Source organism: Hibiscus syriacus, unplaced genomic scaffold (assembly GCF_006381635.1).
Source record: "Hibiscus syriacus cultivar Baekdansim isolate YM2019G1 unplaced genomic scaffold, ASM638163v2 tig00116997_pilon, whole genome shotgun sequence".
Classification (NCBI taxonomy): Eukaryota; Viridiplantae; Streptophyta; class Magnoliopsida; order Malvales; family Malvaceae; genus Hibiscus; species Hibiscus syriacus.
This window is the reverse complement of record NW_024063513.1, coordinates 521,006-543,021: the sequence shown is the minus strand read 5'-3', so window position 1 is coordinate 543,021 and position 22,016 is coordinate 521,006. Positions and strand designations below refer to the sequence as shown.

The 22,016-nt window shown below is 33.7% G+C and overlaps 3 protein-coding genes and 1 pseudogene across 3 annotated transcripts; 1 reads left to right on the top strand and 3 right to left on the bottom strand.

Annotated features, from left to right (window-relative positions):
• Positions 1-3,520: 3,520 nt before the first annotated feature.
• LOC120194535 (ER membrane protein complex subunit 4-like) lies at positions 3,521-5,738 on the bottom strand. The gene is made up of 6 exons (XM_039196811.1): positions 5,610-5,738; positions 5,461-5,517; positions 4,716-4,869; positions 4,130-4,227; positions 3,925-3,990; positions 3,521-3,729 (listed from the first exon to the last, which is right to left on the bottom strand). Exons 1-6 carry the CDS (start codon positions 5,736-5,738, stop codon positions 3,694-3,696), a joined length of 540 nt encoding a protein of 179 aa, XP_039052742.1. The 3' UTR covers positions 3,521-3,693.
• A 9,663-nt stretch (positions 5,739-15,401) lies between these two features.
• Positions 15,402-16,095, bottom strand: LOC120194144 (VQ motif-containing protein 33-like). Its single transcript, XM_039196533.1, has one exon. The coding sequence runs from the start codon at positions 16,023-16,025 to the stop codon at positions 15,486-15,488; it is 540 nt and encodes a 179-aa protein (XP_039052464.1). The 5' UTR covers positions 16,026-16,095; the 3' UTR covers positions 15,402-15,485.
• A 1,584-nt stretch (positions 16,096-17,679) lies between these two features.
• LOC120193841 lies at positions 17,680-19,528 on the top strand (annotated as a pseudogene).
• Positions 19,529-19,797: 269 nt separating this feature from the next.
• Positions 19,798-21,081, bottom strand: LOC120193951. Its single transcript, XM_039196371.1, has 4 exons — positions 20,889-21,081; positions 20,478-20,548; positions 20,192-20,369; positions 19,798-20,102 (listed from the first exon to the last, which is right to left on the bottom strand). Exons 2-4 carry the CDS (start codon positions 20,534-20,536, stop codon positions 19,953-19,955), a joined length of 387 nt encoding a protein of 128 aa, XP_039052302.1. The 5' UTR covers positions 20,537-20,548; positions 20,889-21,081; the 3' UTR covers positions 19,798-19,952.
• Positions 21,082-22,016: the final 935 nt, after the last annotated feature.

The window sequence follows — 22,016 nt, the reverse complement described above, 5'->3', positions numbered from 1 at the left end:
TTTAAGGTGAGAGTGGTCAAGGGTTGTGTAGATTAAAGTGGTTTAGGGTAAGGTTCGATTAAAATGAAAATGTTAATCACATGAAGTAAGAGGTAAGTGAGAAATTTATGTAGAAAATACACATATATTGGGAAATTAGAAAATGCAATTACATTGAAATATTAGAAACAAAGACATACATTGAAATAGAAAATGCAATTACATAAGTAAGGGTTAACGGTTAAGTGATGATAAAAGAGTTGGACATTTTTTTCCTATTGTGGTCGATGTTTATATAGGGGTTAAGGGGGTTTATATAGGGGAGGAGGAGGGGGTTTAGGTGGGAAAATGGGTGGGAATTAATTGCCCTATTAATGGAAGGCACCCCGGAAACTCGCCTTCCGACGTGGCACCAGAATCTCGCGAAGGCGCCCACCTGCAAAGCGCCTTCTCCTGCGTGGTAGCCCAGTCAGCAGAAACCCATGGAAGGCACGTCCCCTGAAACGCGCCTTCTGCCTTGTCAATAAAAATCCTGTTAAAGCGCGCTCCCGGGAACACTCCTTCCTTCCACATCAGCCGAATGTGTGCTAGTTTAGAAATATTGGAAAATAGTGTTACATCGGGAATATTATAATAATAGGGTGATATTTAGGTAGAAAAGCCTTTTTTTTACTCATCAAACATTATCCTTCCTTCTTTCTTCTTCCCTTAGTGGGATCCTACTAACATAAAATTTTATGCGAGTCCCTGCCAAGAACACTAGCCAATAAAATATAAAATTAAAGCTTTTACAGCACATAAAACAATTTAACTTGTAGAAACATAGGCCTCTCCAAAGGAATGTAAATACTCAATCCAGCATATTGATCTTCAGACCTATTTCAAGAAGAAATAGAGAAAAAAAATGTGGGTGTTTCTTGATTGCAGAACAAAGAATCACACATAAACTGACCAAGGGACTCATGCAACACAACAAGTTCCTTCCAGTGCAGATTCATCAGCAATTCCTCATTAACTTCCCAGTTGTTATCATATGAAAAACTTTATCATGGTACTTTTGAGTACATGAATACATTGTTTATAAAAATATCAATCATCAAATGATTATAATTACATATTTTTAATTCGTTTATTAAAATAAGATATTATCATTTTTGTTATTTTTGAGACCTTTACATCTTTTCCTGTTTCTAGCATGTTGTCTTTAAAATCTCACAATTTACAAATTCCGCAATCACCGTGTTTAAAGAAATTATGTTTATGTAGGAATTTAAATTGTTATCGCGATTGTAAATATAACAGAGATTATTATTATCATTATAGGTATTGTTATCATATAATAATGATTTTGGATGATACCATTACTCTTATGTAATTGCTACTATTCTGATATTTAAATGCGGAGTACTAAGCAGTAACAGCTGTAGGCTATGTGTAACTCCTTGCATTTCGTATGCGGAGTCTTGTCGGAATCGATCACTGAATGCACTACAACGAGCAAAGCCGATGGTATGTGCACCTGTGAAGCCAAAATATTAACCCGTTAAAGCCTGCATTTATGAATTGAAGAGCTTTATCATTTCATCCATGGTGAAGCTTGTATCTACGATATTGGGCCTGCATTTGCAGAGTTTGATATTCTTCCATCTCTTCTACCAGTTGGAATCTGAAATGCCGGTCCACCAGCCTGTTACAGACTTACAGGATCACTATGGTTAATCTAATCCCACAACTAAAGATGATTGCAGATATGGTAAGAAAATGAAAACGAGGACGGGAAGGTTTTACAATTGCCTGCATCTCTTGCAGCCAAAGCAATAATATCAGCACAAGAAACAGTTCCAGCACAAGAAACGAGGATCATTGGCCGAAGCTGATCTTACTGTGTTGCTCACCATCAACTCCGCAGCAGGGCATGATGTTGCATAGAAGTTCAAAGACAGGCGACCGAGTAACGGAAAGGGAGCAAAAGAGAAAAAAACAAGGATGAGAAGATTGCAGAGATTAGGTGTCAGTGAAAACACGGAAATTTTCGACTCCCAAAGCTGGTCATGCCCTGTGAATTATGATATATTTAAAGTTGCATTAATGGGTTAAGCTTCTTCTGTCAGAGGGTAGATGGGTTAAGTCATGCATTTAGTTGCGCTTGGCCAAGCTTCTTCACACGAAACATTTAAAGATCATTCAACATCTAACAAGAACTACACTCTTCATTAATTCATGGTACCAACTAGTTTCAATATTATCATAGAAAATTAGAATAACTTACAATGGGATTATTTGTTTGTTTGTTTTTAAATAAGAAAAAAAGTTTAATACACAAATAAGTATATAAACTTTACCTCGAAAAACGATTTGGTACCTAAAAATTAATGTCTAACATTTTCTCAGTTACACTTTTTAAGTAGAGGAGCATAGGAACCAAACCTAACAGGTTCCGACCCGATCGGATTTTTTTTTTAAAATTCGGAGTCGGATCGAATTCGAGTTTATGGTGAAAATACCCGACCCGACCCGAAAAAAATTATCTTATATATTTAGAAATAATTATAATAATACCCTCTCTATATATATTTTTTCAATTAAATCATTATTTTTATTGAATAAAAAATATTTTTTATTATTTCGGATTGGATCGGGTGGAAGATATATATTTTTTGGGTCAGGTCGGGTGAAAGATGTACAATTTTCGGGTCGGGTCGGCTTGGTCGAAACCCGACCCGTCTCATCTCTACTTTTAAGTGTCCACCGTTATATTTTCTATTTTTTTAATAATAAAAAATATTGTTTTAATAAAAAAAATATTGTTTTTAATAAAAAAAAAACAAAAAACAAAACCTTAATTTATTTACAAAAGAACCCAAACTTTTAATAAAATTAAAAAAACAACTAAAAAAAACTAAAAATCTCATTTTAACTATGTTACCATGGTAGATAGCCGAAAGAACACCGACAGAGCGACGACGTGGATAGGTTTTGAACAGAACAAGATGATGGGTCGAATGGTGATGATGGTGTGACATATAAACGTCAAAATCGACCGAAATCGACGAAAAACAACAACATTGCTTAAAATTCGACGAACCTTCAAACGTTTCTTCATGACAAACAATGACAATTTACGAAGAAATATCAACGGAAGTTTATCAAAAGTCAACATCAATCCTAACAACAATAACGGTGACGATCATGGCCGACCGTCGACAACCATGGAAGGGAGAAAGGTGTACTTGAGAAAGGTGGGAGAAGAAAGGTGCGTGATGTGTTGTGGGGGGCCCTTGGCACACGGGGTTCACTGTTTTTTTAATAAAAAATATTTTTATTTTTTTAATTTTAAAACAAGTTCTCAAAATTACCAAAACTTAACTAGTGTCACTTGATCGATACACCTAAAAGTGCTCAAATGAAAATCTTAGATATCTAATTTTAATGAAAAATTCTTTAAACATTAAAACGTTTTTCGAGACAAAATTCAGACACTTAATTTTATATTAAGACATAATTTTAGACTTTTATGTTAATTCATTCTCTAGTCACAAAATAAAATAAACCCATGTTCGTAATCAATACAGTTACATGTTTCATAAAATTTAAGATAAAAAAAATCTGAAAGTGTTCTCCATCTTCAAAAGAAAAAAGTCCCACTAGCCTTTCTTATGTCCTCTCATCACCTCCAGAAATTGATCACAGAACCAAATATGAACAAACATGTCATTATAGTGGAATGCCTCCACCCGAATACTCTACCTCCTGAAATTTTTATCAATTTAAAGCAAGATTTAGTGAAAAGGTTCCATATAACACCATCTATAGCAAAAAGACGGGCTTATCTGCTAAATCCAGAGGCATCACATGTTCCATGATCAGATGAAAATTTTCATTATTCCATAGGAAAAAGAACTCAACTGAAACTTTAAATCAAGGGAAAAGGAAAAACTGATCAACCTGAGCGGGGGGTAAGGATGACACCCAATCCGATGCATGTGTTGGAAGAAGCCCCAAAGTGTTAAGCTGTCAAAACAAAAATATAATCAAGCAAACAAAATGCACAATGATAGATAACTTAGGTTTTGTTCCCTTTCTTTCTGTTCAATAATCTTCAAAGGGGAACATCGTTAGGAACTTTAAGAAAAAGGAAATTGCACCTCACCTTCCAAACACCAAGTGCTAAACCACCCAAATTAAGTGCAATGAAAAGCAACTTAGGCCCAAGAAGTTCTACTTTACCGTCTTTATAAGGCTCAAAAACTGCAAAAGCAAAATCAAAGTGAAGTTCGGATGAATCAATATAGAAATGGAAATTGCAGACCATAACATCCCAAGCAATAGGTGGCATTTTGGCACAACCGTAACATTTTTAGATCGTCTTTCATATGCATCTTAAACACCTTTCAAGAAGAAAATTGGCTATTGAGCCTAGACAGAAAGGAAGAGATGCAAATCATATATGAACTATGGAGCAAAAACAATGAAGCTCTATAGAAGAATACTAGATAGGTTTCTTTTGGATGCTTAAGTGGCATTCATTAGGACCACATACAATTATTAATGGGTTAATTATTTCATTATTGGTTAGGGCATCTTTTATTCTTACCCACCTTATTCTTTTCTCTTTCGACAATCGAACCACTCAAAACTAAATAGAGCAAATCACGCAGCACAAAGAACACAGGGAACGAAAACAGTAAGGTAACAATACAGGATAAGAGAAAAATTAGTAGTAAGAGGCCACATACCCTTCCCAACACCTTGAAGAGCACTAATAGGCTGCCAAAGTGCAGAAAAAGTGATACCAATGCTAAAGAGGTGCACTGTATTTCCAGCCATCCACATCATGAAGCCCATCATTAGCAAATTCTTGAATGGTGCTTGTGCCACTTCCCAAGCTTTCTGTTCAACATAAAAGAAATATCATCTTAAACAACATATTTTGATCGGCTACATCTTATACTAACATATCTGGTCTTACTCTTACCTATGAAACTAACCGCAAAAACTGAACTCTTACCTAAAGGAACTCCTAAACCAGCTAAAAGGTTAAGTGTTGTATGTGCATCAGACGATCACTAGACCTAAACCAAATACAAACCCTCAATCATGCACGAAGAGAAGAAGATAGCATTGGCTATAAATATTGTAAACAGGGGACCGGTAATGCAGAAACAGTTATCATATATGAGGCAATCACATCTACCAACAAAGCCCCTACGTATAACTAGAAAAAACCCAGATGCTGAAACTCAATATGAATTTATTAGCCTAAACATCCATTACGGTTGTTCACGATTTGCAATGGAAATTTCTCACTTAAATCCATTGTTTTCATCTACGTTCATAGTTAAATCACAACAAATTTGAAAACTTCAAGTCTTTAGGATCCAAAAGAAAATCAGTTTCAATCGTTAGTTAAGCATCTCCTTACTTTTCTCGTATCGGGAAAATTAAAACAGAAGGCATGATTTAAAAAAAAAAAAAACATACCTGAGCTTTCCAATTGGATTCAGCATCCTTCTTTTGGCGACTCACAGTCGAATCGTCCTGCCAAAATACAAAGTTAAACCTAATAAAAACTGAAAGTTAATGCATTTATTTAAGAAATTAAACCCAAAAAAAAAGGAAGGAAGGGAAACCTGATCCACAGAGGCACGAGTGAAGCCGGGGGGATCGCGGATGTCACGGGACGAAAGAGCGGTGGAATTATCGGAGAAATCAACAGCCCATCTTCGGCCGGACCCCATAACTCCTTTCCCTTTCTCCATCTTTCTTTATTCTTTTCTTTTTATTTTCTGTTGTTGTTTCTGGGTTTCGTATTTGCCTTTGGCTGCTACGCCGATTTGATTTCGGACTTTGTTTTTAATTAGTTGTCTACTTCATTCCAAATTGTTTAAATTAAGGGTTTAACTCCCTAGTCATCCACAAATCCTAATATTATTCTCAAACTTCAATTTCTAATCGAATCCTCAAGTAGTTAATATTATTTCAACCAGATCCTTCTTTTAGTCCAGCCACTAATTTTAGAATTAAACGACAGTTTAAATCTGACATTGAATATATTTAAAATGTGTAAATTAAATTTTAATTATTATGCGGCCTATTATTCTAATAATTTAGATATATGAAAAATAAATTTGATAAACAAACTCATTAAAAGAGACGCGGTAATTGATGATAGATGCTTCGTGTTTAGAAGTGGCGATGAATCTAGAAATCACTTATTTTCTAATGCTATTTTATTTGGAATGAAATTATCTAGGTTTGCAATCACTTATTTAGAAAATTTTCATCTTTGTTTCATTATGGTTTGAATCCAAAACTGAATCAGAGAAATCTTTTAACGGAGTTGATTAAAGTGATAAGCAATTTGATATTGTTTGAGTAAGTTTTGAGTTCGAATTCTTCTATATGCAAAAAATATTCATTGGGACACTCACTCACCTAAATTAAATGTGTGACCCAGATCAGTTCGGATTAATCAAAACAAAACATTGTAAAACCGGGGGAAGGGAGATAAACCTTATTTCACTAATTTTGAAGCCTACTTGGTTTGCTATGGTCTACCCTATCTGGCAAGAAAGGAGCTAAACACATTTTTACATCTCAAGTATCAAGCAGGATGCAAATTTGGGAAGAGTATACTGAAATTTTCCAGTACAAAGATCAACAGATTAGATGCTATTAACATTCATTTCTGTGCTGTTTGCGGCATCAGTGTATATGAGTATACTCTATAGGTCTTGCCTACACTGTTTGTAATAATTGTAACAGTTTTGGGTAGATTTAGGGGAATATTGTGATTTAAAAAAAATACAATAGAATTATGTTAATTGGAAATTATATATTTAAGAAATTAAGATGATAATTACAATAGAATAGCGAGGAGTTATCAGTGGGATTGGTTTAAGTGGTAAACAACTTAATATCACTTAAGTAATGTCTCATGTTATTGTTCGACCACAAAACATCTAGAAGGAAAAAAATAATTAAGAGGTGTTTAGGTTGAATTATTTGATATCTTTCATCCTCGTTACTCATCATCTATTTTGGGATTACTAGGATTAATTTGTTTGTGTATATATATATAACATGTAAACATAAAATTACAAGATGAAGTATATAAATGGTCCCTTGACTATAAGGTTTTGCTTTATTAAGTCCATCGACTATTAAAAGTTATAAAATGGTCCTTTAACTGTAGAGTGTTGTTTTCTTGAGTCATTCAACTATTAAAAGTTACAAAACGATCATCCAACTATCATTATGTTCCAAAAACTTGTTATTTTCTGTAAAAATTGATTACATTTTGAGCTGACAGTTAACATGTTGACTGTGATATGATAAAATTTGATCCATAATCTCAAGCGACTATCATATCTCAGTTATCATGTTAATGTCCAACTTAGACAACTGTCCATTTTTTAACGGAAAATGACGAGTTTGGAACATAATGAATAGTTGTGTTATAACTTTTAATAGTCAATAGACTTAACAAAGCAACATTCTATAGTCAGAGGACCATCTTATAACTTTCAATAGTCAGGAAACTTAATAAAATAATACCCTATAGTCGGGGGACCATTTGTGTATTTTACCCAAAATTATATCACATGTTAACATTTTTTTATAGAAAGTCGTTAGTTTTATTAAAAATAGAAAATATGCAAAATTACAATAAAGATTTACAAGTATAACTATAAACTTAAAATATAATTATGACATTTTCCTATTACTATTGAGACAAACTAGCTACCTATATCACATAAGGACTAAAGAAGAAAAATGTTAAAAAATATAACCAAAAACTCAAATTAAAATAAGATACGAACAAATGTGATTACATCGGTAAACAAATCACAATAGGGGATGAATCTACTGAAAGACCACCGACAAATCGTAAATCAAAGTCAAGCGACGTGAGAAAACTATCAACGAACGCAAAACGCGTATCTAAATCAATCTGAGAGTCATAAACAGGGAAGATCATCATGATAACAAATAAGCGTCATTTTAATCAGTCTGAGGATGTTAAATCAAACCCTGAGAAAAAAGATAACAAAAACAACGACAAAAAATCGTAAACTACCAAAAAATTAGAGAAAAACATGCACAATGAAATAGATAAACATGTCATAAATGTAGAGAAAATGTCACAAAAATATAATTATTCTTATTAAAAAAATTAAAAAAAAAGATAATCGGCTGGCGGTAACCAACATTAAAACAAATGCTGCCGTCGGTTAAACAAAATTAAAGAAGAAAAATTAAATTGATTAATAAAATTGATACAAATTATAAAAAGAAGAAGAAAAAAAGGAGGATGAATAAAACGGCTAGAGTTTTTTACTCAACTATAATTATCACATGTTAACACAAAATTATATTATAGGTTAATAATGATATCATCGTCTGTTTTTTAAGAGATTTTTTTATTAAATTAAGCTAATTATATTCATTTAATCAGTATGTAAGTTGGTTCGTATTTTTTAAGAGAAAACTTTAAAATCAGAGTCATAAATATATATAAAATAGCAATAAAAACATTTTTTAAAAATTAGTAGACTGGTCATATTGATTTTTTAATGGATTATTTTAGTTGTACTCATTTTTTTTATTTAAACCATCAATATAGTCTTCATTTTATTATGAGATGAAATTTTATTTTTTAGTATAAAATTACGATACTCACACTTTTTTTTGTTGATTTTCCCTCTTCATTTTTATACTCAATTTGAGTAGAGAATTTCTTTTATAAAATTATTTATATTTACTATTGAAACAAGCTTTTCAATTGGTGCAATATTATTGATGACTTTTATTTATTATAATAATATTTTATTATGAAACGTAAAACTTTAAACTAAGATTCGTATTTTAGATATTTAAGATGAAAAATAAAATTTTAGGAATTTTAAGCCATCAATTATAAGATTTCTAATTTTCTTCTTTATTTTAATTTTATAAAAAAAATATATCACGATGACATTATCATTGACATTATTTTATATTATTATATCACCAATAACTATGAAAAATATTAAAATAAGAAATAAAATTATAATTCTTTAGTAATATACCAAATATATTTTTAAACCTAAATGATTTATGGAATAGGCTCTAGACATGTTACAGGTACCTTGTACATAGAAAGACGACAAACATTACTCGTATATATCGGAATTGGAATATATATATATATATATAAGTTTGTTTTCCTGGGACACTTGGAATTTCTTTCTTCCACAAAAAGCCAAGTGTGGGAGTGCTCTCCAATCCACTACCATTGACAAATTTCAAAGGCCAATCATTACAAGGGGGAATGATCAAAGTGTATTGTCCAATTGACAATTTCAAGTTAAGAAGTGTCGAGTTCACAATCATGGGGTTTCTCCTTATGTGGCACATTTTGATGTATTGCTTGACTTTTTTTTGGGGGTGAAACACACATCATCTTAAAATGTGTTTAGCGTCAGCATATAATTGCTTCAGATCATTACAAAACTCTGGGGTCCAAAATAAGGCAACGCACAATCACGTTGACGACGAAGTCATGAGTGTCGTACGGGGTACTTGAGAATGTGGATTAGTTTTGCGTTTTAACGATAGAGGAAATTTTTTTTGTTTTCTTTTGCTTTAACGCAATAAATATTTAGAAAATGTTTAGTTCATCGAATATCAAATTATTTTTGACAATAGGATTATGTAGATATAATATTATTTGAAATATTTTAGAAATGTTTAATTCAACAATTATATGTGGACACTAAATAGGGATGAAAGAAGGATACAATGGATTTCTTAACGCACCCGCTCCGATTAGGGTGGAAATGGATATAAGTTTGATGGGTAGTGGGTGGGTGTGAATGTAAAAAGTCATACTTGTCGTGGGTATCGGGTAGGTAATGGATTCAAAACCTTAACCGCTTGGCATCCTCCGTTCCACTAATTACCTACAATATAAATTTTGGACCATTATGAATTTATGTATGATTTCAGAGACTATTCTATAAATCTTTAGATTTTACAAGACATTACTTATAATTTAACCAAATATTATAGTATAAACTCAATTAATTCTTGATTTATTTTATTATGTTTATTAATGATTGTAGTTATATATTTTGTTGTTTACGTAAATTGTGAGGTTACTACCAACGAGTATTAACGAATATAGACAAATACAAAATGAATGATTGGTATCTAGTTAGATAATAAATTTGAGAATCTACTACCGTGATGATACAGAGGTATCTACACCCGCCCGTTTACTATCCCTAACGCTAAACATAAGAACGGTCTCCGTCAAGATTGACCGTAATTTATGCGTCAAAGTGAAATACAAGACTCGGTTTGTTGCTTTATTGACCGGGTTTCGATGTTTTAATTGAGAATGGAAGCAACACGAAATGGAATGTCTAATCATTTGGGGTCACGTAAATTTGACGTTGCCCAGATGTGAATTAGTAGACTGTAGACGAAGCATTAAACCAACCCAGTTACGCCAAAGCTTTGAGTCCAAAAAGATCCAAACGTCTTAATTTTGAGGTCGTAGCAATTACTAGCCAAGGATATGGTGCGAAAAATAATTAATGCCAAATGTGTTTTCACAAAGGTTATGACCAACATATGGAAAATACGAGACCAAACATAATTGCTTGGAAATTCAACGCAAATAATGCGAAGCAACTGGAAACCGCGTCAATAGATAATATATATAATTTTTTAGTATGGTAATTCAGACCGATGCGGGTAACCCGATTCGATCCGGGAAGTCACATTAGGGTCACTGGAGCGACCTACTGTAAAAATAGCGGAAAATTTAAATCTTTTTATCAAAACGTAAACTTATAAAATCATTTATCAGTATTCAGAAATAAAATAGATTTTAAGACTTATATATAAAACAAAATACAATTACATGCCCCTAATCATATGTATCATTCTTTGGAAGCAACGCCGGAAGAACTTCCATACTGATGACGATAGTTACACAGATACAATTCTTTTAACCTGAAATGTTGAGTAATAGAGTGAGCTTCGAGAAGCTCAGTAATACAAAACTACCAGATAATGCTGAAGAACGTGCAGATACAGATAAACATATATTTCCTTATCGGATCAGACATCTACAAACCTTTATGTTGAGCAGAGATCCTACTGATATTTCAGGTAGTATCAGATAGTGAGCTTTCAGTTTAGAGAAATATTTCGGATGACTGAGTTTAGGAGATCAGAATAAGTTATTTAGTGTGTTCCCATAAAACTAGTGAAGAGATACAAATCTTTTCTTTTTAAACAGTAGTAGTTTAAAAACATATTTTTATTCAAAAACCATATTAATCCCTCCAACCAAACTCTCCATAATGTGTAGGTTCCCCAGAACCATACACCCACCTACACACCAAGTAAGGACTTACCCTGAGCACAAAGCAGAGGAGCCTGTAGTAACGATAACTTCCTCCAACAACACCCTCCCATAAAATGTTTATAAAAAATCATATTATTCCCTCCAACCAACACTCCATAACGTGTAGGTTCCACATAACCTTACACCTACCTGCACACCTACTAAATTCCATGATTCCATAAATCAGGAACAATTCATATTTTCCAGTGAAAACATGAAACCAGATAACTCATTTCAGGTAACCATAATTCATAAACCAGTAAATTCCATTATTTCATAAATCATGTACAATTCATACTTTTCGATGAAAACCGTAATCGGTGATCACATACCATATTGACATGGTTCATAAACCAGTAAATCAATACTTTCGTTAAACTCATTTGAAACATATAAAACTGTCATGTAGTATATGTGGAACACACTAGAGAATCAAAATATTTATCAGATATTCTTCAGAGATACTGTATAATCTTATTGGAGAGAGAAACAAGGATCTTCAGTTTACCGATAGAATGTCAGTATTTAGAATCACTATAAGAATAGTTCAATAACTAACGGAATCATCAGTTATTCAGAATATAACTTGAGCTGATAAGGAAGAAATGAAGATTCAGGACATTTATAGTATGCGTCGATTTATCGGATTATTGAAATAACTTAAGTTTAACAACTCCTAAAACTAATGCATGTTGATCGGTCCATTCGTTGTCCTACCAGGTATTCACTCTTTAATACCAACAATTATTGTCCGTAAATCAACTTTTGAGTCATCACTGAACATATCTTAAGGAGACGAACAAATACTCTAATGGTCTTTATTTCCTTTTCACGCTTCCACGATATCATGAAATACTGATATACTTGATTTGTGGTTCATAATCCATAGGGATGATACATCATGTAAGTTCATCCGAATTTCCAGGCTTATCCTAATCACTTACTTAATCCTAGTCATTGAGGTTACTTAGTTCATTTAGCATTCAAGTTCATACCAGTTACTTCGGGATTTTCCAGAGTAATTCAAACGTTCCTAATTTCATATACATATTGTACTTCCGATCCATTCAATTTGGTCTTCATGGTTGATTTGTCGAACAAACGTCCAATTCTTAGTACTGAATGCGATCTAGAGTTGAGCTGAGCTGAATATTTCCAAAATTTATCATAAAGCCAACTTGAGAAGACGAACACGTATTCCAGTAATATCTATGCCATTCATGTATTGACATAGCTTTAGGGTTGATTGGCTCACTTAAGTTGTGTTCCATAACTTTTAAAGGTAGTCTCACACTTATGCTTATTTGGATTCCTTAATCAATCCAAGACTCCAAGACATTTACTTAATATAGACTATAAGGGTATTTTGGTAATTTTAGTGTTCAGTTTTATTCCATTCATTTCAGAGCTCGAGGATATCCAATCATTCCTGAGCTTGGTGGTATTCTTGGATCATTTCCATTACAGGGGTATTTTGGTCATTCTATAAATTCAGTGTATTCTAATCATTTTCTTCCGTCCCATCTTATTATTAAATTCAATCTTATAATTTATTTAAGTTCTTTTGAACAATTCTGACAGCATAATACCACCGATAAATTATTCTTCAGGTATTTACTCATTACTCGAATATTTTCGGGTCAAGTGCCTTCTTAGATTTTACAAACGGAATATCATGAATTTTTCTGCACTAAGTCATAATCTTAACAAACAATTTCGTACTTAATCAAGTTAAGTACACATATTTAAAGTACTTTCTCATTCAGGGTCAACTCGGACTATTTTACCTCTCAAGGGCATTTCCGTAATTTCTTAATCAGATAATTTCGCTATTAACTCTTAACAAAAATAATATAATTTAGAGATCCTATGATTAATTGCTTATGCACATAAATATTTATATCGGATCAATATGTCTTTTCAGAATTATTAACCAACTTCCAGGGACAATTCTTGTCATCCTACAACATAAGGGTATTTTCGTAATTTTATCCTATCAGAATATTCTCATAATTTTCCATCCAAATACCTTTGATGAAATAAATTATATGTTACAGATCTAAACTGATTCCTTTATCACTAAACATAGAACTTGTAATTTTAATTCTAACAATTCCCCAGTTCCATATAAAAGTCATATGAACCATAATTAGTTACTGAACCTTTTTACCGTATTCAGATCAAGTGTAAAAACTAATCAACTCCACAAAAGTGACCAACATTATCTTATTCATGCATTTACCAATATCAACATATTCCAATAAGCATAAAGAGGTAGTAAAGTATTACCTAGATTTCCGTGCAATATTGATCGACCATTAAATTCCATTGGAACACCCTCAATCTTGAAATCATCTTCCAATAATTCCTCGTATCCATATCAACAAAGATTATATCAGAAACAAAGCTTAATTGAGATAAACGGATCGAATCGGATGATAAATCAGTTAAAACCAACTTACCGGTTTCGAATTTAGCAAAACGGACTTCGGATTCGGATTCAGGACGTCGAAAGAATAAAATATAATTTTTTTAAAATTTGGAATTTTCGGTCAAAATCAAAGTCAACGGGTTTGACTGGCATTTCGAGGCCTTCGAGTCCGAATTTCGAAAAACGGACTGCGGAATCGGATTTGGAACGCTGAAAAATATCAGGATAAGTATACTCGGTCAAAGTCAAAGGTCGTTTAGTACCCGGTCAAAGCCGGTCAAAGTTTTGGTCAATAGTGGTCAACGCATGAACAATCAACCTTCGACCATTTTACACAAATATCACCCTAACAGAAATTAATTACCAAATTAGCCACATTCTGCAAATATTTACTAAACTAACACCTAAATTTTACACAAATAGCACCCAAACATAAATTAATTACAAAATTATCACCCATACGATGCCCACTCCGCGTGCGGCGCGTGAACAGTGATACAATATCGAAAAATTTTCAGAAAAATTCTTAAAAAATATTTTAAGGCATTTTGAGACACTTATCAAGATCGGTTCACAATTTTGAACGACAGAGAGCTAGATTCCAAAACGTCGGAAACTTTGACTTTCTCACCCCTCCACGCACCGGCGACGACGGAGAAACGGAGGACACCGGTGGATGCGAAACGACACAAGGAACAGGATGGTGTGGGAGGTGTCGAAAACGGATGGCCGTCGTGAATCGACGAAAAACCAACGAAAATCGAGTTAAAACCAATAATACTTCCGATTGAAATTAACGACGAACGACGACGATTCACGAAGAAATATTTGAGGGATTTTGTTCCTCGGTCGACAACGAACACGATGATGATTTCGGTTCGTCGATCGAAGGTCAAACGACGAGTAGATCGGAGTTGAAAGGAGAGTTGATGAAAGAAAAAAAATGATGAAAACCCTATGCATAAACATACGGGAGAAGATGTTAAAATTCTCTCTAAAAGAAAATTGGGTAAATCATGGGTTTAGTCACTGAATTTATTGCACTTTATAAAATGGTCTACCAACTTTAAATTTTTTTAATTTAATCCTCAATTTTCCTCCCAAAATACCAATTAAATCCACTACTTTATAATTCTTAAAATTTAACCCCTAAATTGGGGTGTTACAAGTATAATATCTATATTAAAGAAAATTCGAATGGTTAAATATTATTTATCTCAAGTCATAGCATTATTAATCAAATTAGACTTAATCAATCAAAATAATATATAATTACATAAGTACGTTAGCTAAAACACTTATTATTTTATCTTTATTTCTTATATTATGAATTAACGATGGTTTTAATTAATTATTATAAAATATAATTAAAGTAAATAAGAATATATCTTAATCAAATTAATTAAAAATAATAAAAACCATTCATCCTCAGGTTGGCAATGTTGCCATTACATTTGATCTCGTTTTAAACCTCCATATTATTTGATAGAGGAACACAAGAGAAGCATATGAGATATTAATTAGATGAAAAAAAAGTAAACGTAACTAAGCATTACTAATCTTCCACCTCGATAATTAAGTTCCATGAAACTACTGTACTCGTACAATACAACAACAATAATTATAACACCTTCTAAGTATTTAACACACGAATGATCAACGAATCAATAAACCCTAATCCCGTTTCTCCTGACGAACCGGGAAAAGTGTTAAGAGCTCCGGTGGATGGCTTCCTCTAGGCGTATTCAATGGTGATGGGTGCAAGTAAAATCCCTTCTCTGCAATCGTTTTTTCCTCCTCCGAAACCATAGGAGGAGATGATGGTGATAGGGTACCAGAAGAATTGGAGTAAAAGAGTGAATCGGATACTAGTGGAGTCACCGGACTGGGAATCGTTGAATCGAGCCGGAGATCTTGGCTGGGAGAAACGGGTGAGTTGCGTCGAGTGGAGAGGCCAAGCTTGATCTCCAGCTTCCTCGTACCGTGTTGCCTACGTTCTTGGAGCTTGAAAGGTGGACGGCGTGGGGCCGTTGATTCACCATGAAGGGAGATTTTTGAAGGATGCCTTCCAGGGTAAGTTAACGGAAGTTTCTCCGTGTCGTTGGTGAATCCTGTAAGTTTCTGGACCAGGTCCCTGAAAGTGTTTGCATCGGCCTGAACGAAAGTAGTTGCTGCAGGTGATGGTGAAGCTGTGTCGTTTTGGTGCTTTTCCATTTCAAGGCGAGGAGCTAGCTAGCTAGCTAATATTCTTTAAAAAGAGGGATCGATTTTGTTTAGACAATCAGCTTTTGAAGAAACAAAATTTGTTCTAAGATCAAACAAAGTAAATTTTTTATTGTTTTATAGAGAAATGAAAGAGAATAGTTGATGGGACGTTTGCATACTGTATACATCTGTTGTCAGCGACAGTATATGTATTCTTTGATAACAAGTTCAACAGTTGCTTTGATGTTTCGTGTTGGTATTGTGTTGTGTGGCACGGGCACATGGCGTTATGTCGAGAGTCATAAATCTCATATTTGCTTTCTACTTTCTAGTAGAGATTATCTTCGGATACTAATGTTCATATTAATTTTAATTTTATAACAATAAGTGATCAAAACATAACTAAGATGTAATATTAAGTATGGTTTAAGAAAATAATAATTGAGTGACCAAAACATAAACTATATAATAGATGGTGACCAAATAAGCAGTTTACCCTAATATTTTATAAGTCAATGTAACCACTGGCAATGATACGTAATAATACCATATTATAACAATGTATTACGATAGTTTTTTAGTGGTGGTATATATATATTTTTGAGCTTAAGTATGATAACAAAGTTAATTAGTAGGTGTACGAATCAATTTACTTCGATGGTTAAAGTAATTATTGTTATTTTTGAGGTCACGAGTTCGAGCACTAGCAACTACAACAGAATAATTGATCGTTTGTACTTGGAACATATACTTCCTTGTAATCACCATAACTTAATAAAAAAAATTAATTAGTAAGCATATAAATTAATTTTCAAGTAATTAATGAACTTCATAAACAAAAGTAAATTAGAAAGTGTATTTTTAAGTTGGTCCATCCTAATTGATTAAGGCCTTGATCAAGTTGGTAATCATTAGACGGAGATTAAATAAACAGCAAATGATGTATGCATGTCCATAAGCACTAGGTACACGTCTTATCAGGAACAAATTAACTTTGAAAATGGAGGGGTTATCTAACAAATGAAACAGGAGCATGTTCTTTACTTGCCATTTAAAGAAGCTAAGCAAGATAACAACTAATCATCTAATCAGACTAATGCAATAGTTTAAGTAGCACGTTGCAGCAGTATCAGGCCGCCACAATTAGCCCAGCTTGATATCCGGCTTTTGAGCCATCAACAATGTCGAAAATCCATTACTTTGATTCTTTTTATTCCCTTTCATTCTTCCCGGTCCAATCCAAACAAAAAATGGGTCTTGGAACCCTTACCTTGTCCCAAAGCGCTTAACTCGCTGTCGCTGCAGTTTGTTTTCGTTTTCTCCTTCCTTTCTATCTTATGCATTCATTCATGCTCCATGCTTGTCGAATTTACTATCAATATGCCATTACTAGAGAACATTGTTGTTGATTTTCTGATGTAATCTTAGCAATGCCATTTTTTTGGTTAAGAATTGTACTTTAAACTTATATCTGGTTGTATAATTCTTTCATCAAAGACTTAAATGCTTTTACAAGCCTTTGAGAAGATAATGAAAGGAGAAACCACAAATGATGGTGCTTCCGTTACCTACTTTGCTCCCTCCTTGCCAGCCTCCACCCTTTCTTTTTTGTTGTTGAATGCCCTTTTCCCTTTGTTCATTTCATGCGTTTCCAACTCGAGTTACGTTTTAGCGCAGAATGGATGAGATGATGCTTGGACAAAGAGGATGGAGAGAGTTAGCTATTTTGGGTGATAAAATAGACAAGTTTACTGGCATGATTGAAGGATTGATATGGTCCCCAAAGGGTATTGATGGTATTGACCAAGCTGATGACTGGGCCTTTGAGGAGGTTCGTATGAAAACATAGAGAATATACTCACCTTATTGTCCTTAATGCTGAACTGAAATTTGGTGCTTGCCACAAATTATGATGGAAACCAAGATCGAAGAACAGAACTTCATTTCTATATCTTGAATCTGATTTGGTGTATATATGCAGCATCGATTAACCTGCACTTACCCTTTCGGGTGAGGCAGGGATCATAAATGTGCAATCCAGGTTTGCCTGCGATTGCATAATATTGTTATACAACCTGCATTAATTTGTTTGTTCAATGAATTGCAACAATTTTATGTATCATTCATGTATGGTTTTAAAAATTGTAATCAGGGCCCTCACTCTGACTTTTCTGGACCAACTTCTGGGAGCACAGCGTGCGTAGCAGTTATAAGAAACAACCAACTTCTTGTTGCAAATGCTGGTGATTCTCGTTGTGTGATATCAAGGGTCAGGTAATATTCTGTTAATTTGGTGAAATTAGCTAGTTTCATTTCGAGTGGCTACTAAAATGTGTAATATTGTTATCGACTATTTGTGGATGGACTGGCTATTGTAACTTTGAACTATGGCATTAATTGTAAGTGTCATTGTAGGGAACATTCTTTTCTCTCTGAATAAGTGATTTATTTGATTTATTTCTCATGTGGCTTCTTTTTGTAGGCATATAATCTCTCTAGAGAGCACAAACCTGATCTAGAGGGAGAGAAAGAAAGGATTTTAAAGGTCGGTGGTTTTATCCACGCAGGACGTGTCAATGGCAGTTTGAATCTTTCAAGAGCTATAGGTAATTTACTGCCCTGCTTGATATCTATAAACACCGTGAGTATATTCTCTGTCAGCAGTATGACCAGACCAGACCACTGTACTAATAAATTTTCCATTTTCGCTCTAATATTTGTTTATCATCCTAAATATCTTTGGAGCATTGAGTATTAACTTACACATCTTACAAATTTGCTGTTAGGTTGAGCTCTGTGACGATGATGAGTTTCTTGTGCTGGCATGTGATGGAATCTGGTATATTTATCTAATGCTGTTTCCATTTAGATTATAATATAATTAGAATTTAGTATTTAGTATATCTCACTTCAAAAATTGTATGGTTATACCCTTCGAAGTTCACACTGACAAGATATCGATCCTGAATTTAATGTCTAATGCCTTTTCATTTTTTTTAAATCAGGGATTGCATGTCAAGTCAGATGCTAGTAGACTTTATTCATGAACAACTACATTCTGTATGTGCATAAGCTTCTTTAACTTCGTCCTACTTTACGCAAATTTGCTTGATCATTCCTTACCTTTTTTGATGTACGTATACTTAGTACGAACTGCTTGCAATGCAGGAAAGCAAGCTTTCTGTTATTTGTGAGAGGGTACTCGACAGATGTTTAGCACCATCAACAGCCAATGGCGAGGGTTGCGATAATATGACCATGATCTTAGTGCAGTTCAAGAAACCAATCAAATCTGCCTCACCTGAAGAGCAGCAATCCTGCCATTTCAAATCAACTTGACACTGAGTCGACTCCATAGGGAAGTCGAGAATAGTTGCAACTGGTGGTGGGAGGTACCTAATCCTCTTTCTGAGAAGATTTGAGAACACATTTCTCAAATATTGGAATATGCATTTATAGATGGCTTCGAGCAGGATTGAATTAATGACATGAAAACAATATATATATATATGCTTTGTTTCCTTTTCTTAAAAATATACAATCATGTAATTGGGGTGGTGTGGTTGTCACAGCTATACCACCATGACAATTTTAGTTATAACATGTATAGTTGATTACTTTCAATTTTTTTGGTTTTAATGGCTGAAGTTTTGTTTAAAGTACCAGATTGCCATGTTGATCAAGGGTTAACAAAAATAATACTTCACATAGGTTAACATGAGCATGACTTTAAAAAATTGACTCTGATATAAGCAAAATCCAATGTATTCATTTAATACCAAACTGAGCAAAATTTCCCTGATTTACAGTTTTGAAGAAGTAAGGGTAAGACAATGATAGTACTAATCTGTATCAATAACAATCAAAAGTTTTAGCAGGGAGACAGTTAATCCTGCTAACCTGCGAGTGCAAACAATACTTATTATATTATCACATTTAGACGACCTTCAAAGCCACCTGATCTTGCCATGAGATTTTCCTCTTCCCAACTCTTTTGCCATTGATCAAACGCATTTTTGGCTTCTTCCATTTTCCCGACGCCGCCTGAACATCTACATGACTTCTCCCGCTCTCTTCCTCATGAACCTGCCATACGGAAAATATTCGATTGATTCCAATATGCCAACAGATAACGGCACAACAAGTTCTGAAGCTATATATTTAATGTTGATTACCGCATTTGGATGTGAATCAGGAAGAGATCTCAGTCTCCTCTCAATAGATTCATTGACACCATGCTTCTTAGCCATTTTGCTTTGCAGGTAGGGATTTTGTGATTGAACAGAATCTTCTTGTAGTTCATATTCTTGAGACTTGATCATTGATAAATAGTTGTACCTCTGTCTCAAGAATCTACAGTTCAGGAGAAAAGGAATATAAGTTTATTTCATGGAACCTTCTTCTTGATCATTGATTAAAACATACAAAAGTCCATATAAATTCAGGAAATATATATCATACCGAACTTCATTCAAAAGGGTTCCTTGCATCTGGTTAACCGTCTCCAATTTGTTCTTCATCGAAACAAATTCCTAGAAGGTGATCGACACGAAATAATCAATTGCTAACTGAAAGTACGAACAGTTAGAATCCTTATAACTGGACATGTAAACTTATGAACACTCGCTAGATATATTTTGTGATAATTAAGTTTCAATATATTTCATATAGACCTATAAACATTCCAACAATTAGGAAAGTTCTATCATTTTTCACCAGTAAGAAACTAGTAAAAATCTTGGGCAGAAAGAAAATATCATTCTCGCAGGCTATATCATCAAAACAAGAAATTTATTATTTGATTATCAAAGAATGCAGCCTGGTTGATTAATAAAGCACAACTAAATAGAGAAATTGAGGCAAAGGACTAACCTTCTGCAATTCCAAGAACTCATGCAGTAGGTTTTGATGCTTTCTTCTAGCCCTGGCTTCTTCATCAACAGATTAACTGTTATATTGCCTATGAGAATTTCGAGAAACCCTTTTCATCTTTTATGGTTTCTTATCAAAATTGAGATTTGATACCGAATAATAAAACTTATAAACTTATCAGAAGTTATATCGTAGATTCTGCAACAACAACAACAACAACAAAACTCACAAGCCCTTATATCATAGAAAAAAGATAAATTTTTGCCCAAATAATTTACAATCCATTAAAAAGTTTGTAAACACAATTAAAAGGAGAGGGAAAAGCCCTTGTTTTTATTATCTTTTTGACAACACAAACTAAAACTCGGACAGAAAGCAAGACCCAAAAAATCAAAGAATTTATTCAGATGAGATGAAAATTGGTACTCTAAAGAAAGAAAGAAAAAAAATGGGGAAGGGGAGAGAAAGGAAGGAATGGAAATAGATTAAAATCAATAAAAATACTAATAATACACCTCTGAAACTGGTAAGAGAGGATGTGAGAGCCCAAAAAGGCCCATGTAGAAATGGGGAAGAAGAGTCTGAGAATGATGAAAGATCACGAGCTACATAGGACAACTGAAAACATGTCTATTCCCACCTATCCATCTTTCGTTCTCTCCGTCTTGCTTTCCACCCATGTTTCCCGTTCTCCTTTTCATTTTGTATTTGGTTTTGTTTTTCTATTGTGCAGGCTTTGGTCCATTTGGGATTTCAGTTTTGGATGATTTTTGGGTATGGATTATGGAAGCAGAAAAGGCAGGAGATAGATTAATGGCAACTCTTTATTTGAAAGGGTTGCAGTTATTTCCGAAGACAGAACCTTTGACATGTCCTCAAATGGTGTTTCTGACCTGTTGTGTTGGCAGCAACAAGTCAGCTTCAATTACAATTATACCCCCTTGCTTTTAACATTGAAAAACATGTCGACGGCACAGCAGTAACATGCAACGGAAGAATGTTGTTTTCTACATTCAAGTACTTTAAATGCGAAACGACACCGTACAAATCTTCTCTCTGCATTGTATTGATTAAATAGACAATAAGTAATCAGTTTTACTTTGCTTTTTTCTACAAGCAAAATTCCCC